This window comes from Amphibalanus amphitrite, unplaced genomic scaffold, assembly GCF_019059575.1.
Source record: "Amphibalanus amphitrite isolate SeventyFive unplaced genomic scaffold, NRLGWU_Aamphi_draft 000299F_arrow, whole genome shotgun sequence".
Classification (NCBI taxonomy): domain Eukaryota; kingdom Metazoa; phylum Arthropoda; class Thecostraca; order Balanomorpha; family Balanidae; genus Amphibalanus; species Amphibalanus amphitrite.
Window position 1 is genome coordinate 306,438 of NW_024881794.1, and position 5,389 is coordinate 311,826.

Consider the following 5,389-nt stretch of genomic DNA (forward strand, 5'->3'; position numbering starts at 1 on the left):
GATTATGTGGGTCAGGCAGCCTTTGGGGCCAGTTTCGGTTATGTTCTGGTGATTGGTCAGGTTAAGGTCATGTCAAATAAGGTCAAATTTCAAAGTTGGTGTTTTCGCATAAAATGAGTATCGATTCGATGCAGTTCGTCACGGGGAGCCTAATGGTGGTCTTTATTATGCGCTACGTGGTCTAGAATTGCTAAAAATTGAGTTTTAGTTTTTTGCTATAGCTTAGCCAAAAAGATGTATCGATATCAAATTTAGTATGAAATTTAGAAGACGGCTGGCAATATAATGTACCTATATCTCTGTTTTCAAAATTTGGGAAAAAACTTTTGGTATTTTTTTGGCTAATATAAACAAATTATTTTTGGGGTCAAAATGAAAAAATAAAAAAAAATCAGAGATGGTAATTTCATAGCCCTGTTAATTCTGTAGCTTTTATGTAACACATTTTTCTGTACTTTCAAAGTTGTAGGCCTGACAGCTCTTTCCGCAAAACATTTATTTTTTTGTCGAAAATGGCAGAACATGACGTCATTCTGACGTCATTTGTGACAAGCTAACGTAGCATCTGTATTTTTTTTTTGTCACAATGTGTAAAATTGATGCATGGAGAGGTCCTGAAAGTTTGGTGACGATATCTTCAGTCGTTTAGGCGATATCCACGGAAAAGGACAGATGGGGGGGGGGGGCGTTTCGCCCCCCCCCTACGGGGCGCGGGTTAATATCAATGCAACCAATTCCAATAACACCATGCCCCACAGTGCTGACTACACGGACATTACACAGTCCGTTTGCCAGTCGTTCGGTGAGTCAATTTGTCCCGGGCACCGTCCCCATCCAATCAAGGGAGTCGCCGCAGCCTATGCGCACGTCTGGCCGTGCTCGGATACGGACCAGAGACCCGAGAGCGACGCGAGTGGCCGCACACGCCGCTGGTCCCAAGTGATTCCGGTGCTGCAAGAACAGCTTAGAGCACAGCGCGAAGAGCCGAGGGACGGAACGACACAGAAGTTAAAGTCTGCCGTATTGTCTCGTCTATTGGGAGGAAAAGATTTCACGCAACCTTCGTCTTGTGAATTCGTGCCCGGTGTGAAACGACTCCGGATTACAAATTATACTTCTCTTCATCTACAGTGCCAAGCTGTGTAGCTCTGAAGCAGAGTCTTGTGACTCCTCCTCTTTAGCCGTGAAAGGTCAAGCTGCCGCCACTCCGTCCGTTCTACTGGCGTGAGTCTGCCGTCGCTGCTATCACTGCAGCTACCAGAGCCTGTCGCTGGCCGGTCGCACCATGAGAGCTCCACTATCCCAGGTGCTGTCGGTGGTTCTGGGCACGCTGCCCGTGAGCGGGCTGCTCGGCGGTGGCCCGATCCGGTACCGGCCCCTCAGCTGGCCCAGCGTCGCCGCCCTGCTGCCCGTGCTGCTCATGATCGCCATGCCGGTCGTCAGCGTGTACGTCATCATGACGGAAGGAGTCGGCGAGCTCAAGGGCATCGACAGTCCGTTCTCAGTGGTGTTCAATCTGTCAGCAGTGGTGGTGCCGTTGCTTCTACTGTTCGTGGCGCAGCGGATGAAGGCGGGGGCGATCGCCGAGCTGCTGCGTGCCTGCGCCGACCTCCGCGGCAGCTCCAGCGGTGTCACGGAGCGGCGCTGGTCGGTCGTCCTGATGGCGGGGGTTGTGGTGCTGGACGCCGGCGTCCTGCTGTGGTGTGTGCCCCGCATGGAGGCCTGGAGGCTGGGGGCGCTGATCTCAGCGGGCATCTACGGCCAGCTGCTGCGCGTGCTGGTGCTGTGGCAGATGCTGAGCGCCCTGCTGGAGATCGGGGACCGGTTCCAGGAGGTCAGCCGGCTGCTGGAGAAGCCCGCCGAGACCGACGCCCAGCTGTGGCCGACCTCTCGTCAACAAGTTCTCCGCGGAGGAGCTCAGACGGCCCAGAGCCGACGGGGCTCAGTGTACGAGTACACCGAGTACTCGCACTGCCTCACTCCGGACGTGGCCCTGTTCTTAGACGGAGACGGTCTGACCGTCACCAGACCGGTCTCTCCCGACCCTCGGGAGCAGCTATCACCTGAAACTCCCTTCGAGGACTCCGCCAACTGCCTCCGCTGCTGTAGAAAACGGCCAGCGAACCCTCGCAACGCCTCCAGCCCGCCGCCTCACCAGACCGTCAAAGCCGCCGACAGCACCGCCCTGGCCAGGATCCAGCTCCTACGGCACCGTCACGCCGCCACCGCGCGCCTGCTCAGCCTCTTCAACGAGGCCTTCGGCACCCAGCTGCTGATGCTGACGCTCTTCAGTTTCGGGTTGGCCGTTGGCGTTGTCCTGCCGGAATATTCCTACCTACCCGTGGAGCGACGCGTGCCCGTCACCATTTCGCAGCTGGCTATCGGCCTACTGAATGTCAGCTCGCTGTGTCTGGCCGGCCAGCGGGTGACCACGGCGGCGCGGCGGCCGCTGACGCTCCTCGGTCTGCCGCCGGCTGTCGGAGGAAGCCCCTCCGCCCTGCAACAGAAACCTCGGTCCGAGGCTGACCGGGAGACGCGGCTGGAGACGCAGCTGGAGACGGTGCAGGCCACGCTGCAGGTGCAGACGGCCGAGGCCGACGTCAGCGCGGCCGGCCTGTTCTACGTCAACTGCGGCACGCTGCTGTCGCTGGTGGCCGCCCTGGTGACGTACGGCGTCATCCTGCAGCAGGTCAGCCCGGTCGCCGGAGGACGGTACGCGCTCCCACCGACGCCGAGCACCGGCACCGAGTGAACGGCGCAGGACGACGGGCGAAGAGCGGCAGAGAGACCGTAGGTACCCGTGAGACGAGTGCTAACAAGGCCGACGAGAAAGTGACATGAGTAGTCCGAAACAATCATTCCATCATACCTGGCGGATTAAAGGCGAACGAAGACCGGTTAAAACGATTCCTTACCCAGCCCGGAGAATAGAAATGTTGGGAAATAAATATACATAAGAAACGTTCAGGGGCACGGAGTCCCGAAAAAAAAATCAGTCCGTGACGGTAGAGAGGAAAATGCCGAGGCCTACGTTGTGAAATAGCTAACAAGTCAGACGAAAGAGACAATTAAATTGCAAAAAGTCAACGGATATAATTGCAAAGCTTAATAGCGGAAAGTCAAACCGCGACAGCCAGGCAGAAATTGTCGCCGAGAAAACCCATGACTTTTGCCTTTTTTTCTTTTGCCGATTCGTCTCCTTGTTATCAAACTCTTCCACTCACTTTTCAGTTCTGTCTGGAAGCCGATCCGAAGCGACGTTAACCCGGTTTACATAGCATATTTGACGAGGCTCTAACTCGTTAATTTGGCGATAATTTCGATACAGTGGTCTTCAAATATTTAGAGGGGATCATTTTGTAAATTGTTCAGCACCATTGGCATCTTTTGCAACATCACGGACGGAGATATAAGCTTGCAACAAACCCTATGTAAACGCGTCTGTTATCTGATCGATCCGATTATAATTAAAAGGTTTCTGAAAATTCCTTTACCATACTATTGGTAAATATGCCCGCACTACATCATATGGCAGCTTTGCTCTGATGCATATATGGCGTACATATGACGTTCACAATCACAACTTTTTGATTACCTTTTCTTTATTACGATACGATGTGGCGTGTATCAGATTGAAATCATACCGTTTTGGTATAACCTACGGCCTTTGCTTGACCCCTGTATTTGGTTTGACCTTAACTATTTGGATATTGGAATCGAAAAAAGTGAAACTTACTTCAAATTCAAGACTTTCCGGTTGAAAGGTGAGTGAACATCTTACAGTTGTTTCAGTTTGTATGGTCAGAGGATGTGAGGGATTCTGAGGTTTTTAGTGTTCCAACTTCCAGCTCGATATTGTAATGCTATTTGACATTGAATAGTTCTGTATCATCTAAGGCAGGCTTTCATGTATCTAGACTTTAATAATTTTTGGGTAGTCTATGTACAATAAACTGGCATTGGTCATATTTTCAATGGAATGTCCCATCATCACGAAGCACTGGAAATAAAGATTTTAATGTAAATATTTGATATGAGGGTAAAACATTTATACAGTTATTGTGCCAGTTGCTACATTGCTATTTGCTACCTGCCAAAGCTAAAGAAGAGGTTTCTAGTTGGCCCTTTTGATTTTGACTTTTCAAATTCCAGACTGACTTTGGTGCTGTTCCAATCCATGCATCAGCAGTTGTATATGAAAAGTGTGGAAGGCCACATTTTCCACAATATGAATTACATAATTGTGTATGCTACAAAGAGCCAAAATGTTAAAACACACTAATGGTATTGCGTAGGTATGTCTAGTGAAAGCCCTGCAGAGACTCAATTGCATAACCTTGTTCCCCTCAATCTGCTTTTGGGCCCCCAGTCAATGTGCTTGTGTCCCATATGAATTAATTCATACATTAGTCACCATATGGCTCCCGAGCACCTAGCCCAGCCCCGCGCCTCCCTTCTCCGGCAGATGGCAGAGGCCGAGGCCGCTCAGGGCACCGCGGCCACCGTGCTGCCGCCGCGCATGGCCGGTGGACCGCACGGGCTCGGCGACCCCGACGACCGCTCGCTGCGCCGCGTCGAGGTCGAGGTGCTCATCCCAAAGATCATGCGCGACCTGGCGCGCAGCTCAAAGTGTGTTGAGGAGGCCGACACATTCAGTCGCTGCTGTAACGAGAACGGCCTCACCATGGTGTACAAGTGTCGGAAGGAGAACGAGGCACTACGCTCGTGTCTGACGCGCTGGTACGAGGACCCGGCGTTCCGACAGGAGTGCACCGACATCTACCTGGACGAGCGCTCCGCCTACCGCGCCACCGGACTCAAGGCCAAGCTGCGCCGCAAGGGCTCGGACATGTTCTGAGCGTGCGGGACCAGGGAGGGCGGGCAGGCCGCACTGTGGATTATTCATGCTGAGAGGCGGGCCGAACTGTTAGAGTGATCAGTGGTTGATGCGATACCTTTGTGACTGACTGGATTGGGCAATTTTCAGCCCCTGTGAGTCGTGAGAGGATGTTCATGCAATGGACTTATTTGTTAATATACTGAGTTGTGAATAGTTCAGCTTTCCAGATATGCCTCAGAGTACGGTTGGTGTTCGGGGGAGGTGGAGCGGACTGGGTAAGTGCATCATTAGCGCGACCTGTTGGTCAATCAAAGGAATCAGACGTTTCTGTTCATTGTTAGCACGCATGCACTGCTTGGGTTAGTCCTGAGTAAGCCGTTGAAGAAGCAGTTAGGTAGGCAGGCTACGAAGCTGAGAGGAGATCGAGACGGAAACGACCTGCCAATTCAGGCCGATCTCCGAAGGAAGTGACAACATACTGAGCCTGGAAGAGGTGCTTCAGGCAGAACTCTTGACTTTCGGCACACATCTGCGTCCTAAGATACCATC

General features: G+C 52.4%; 1 protein-coding gene across 2 annotated transcripts; it reads left to right on the top strand.

The window, feature by feature from the left end:
* The first annotated feature begins 3,596 nt into the window (after positions 1-3,596).
* LOC122387824 (COX assembly mitochondrial protein homolog) lies at positions 3,597-5,053 on the top strand. Of its 2 annotated transcripts, none has more exons than XM_043378358.1 (2): positions 3,597-3,764; positions 4,466-5,053. In XM_043378358.1, exon 2 carries the CDS (start codon positions 4,466-4,468, stop codon positions 4,856-4,858), a length of 393 nt encoding a protein of 130 aa, XP_043234293.1. In that variant the 5' UTR covers positions 3,597-3,764; the 3' UTR covers positions 4,859-5,053. The 2 variants fall into 2 exon arrangements, with proteins under 2 accessions (XP_043234293.1, XP_043234294.1); XM_043378359.1 differs by lacking the exon at positions 3,597-3,764 and adding an exon at positions 3,880-4,020.
* The last annotated feature ends 336 nt before the right edge of the window (positions 5,054-5,389 follow it).

What these genes read in the sequence shown, in the direction of transcription:
- LOC122387824 (XM_043378358.1), top strand. Translation starts at nt 4,466, where the DNA reads ATGGCAGAGGCCGAGGCCGCTCAGGGCACCGCGGCCACCGTGCTGCCG.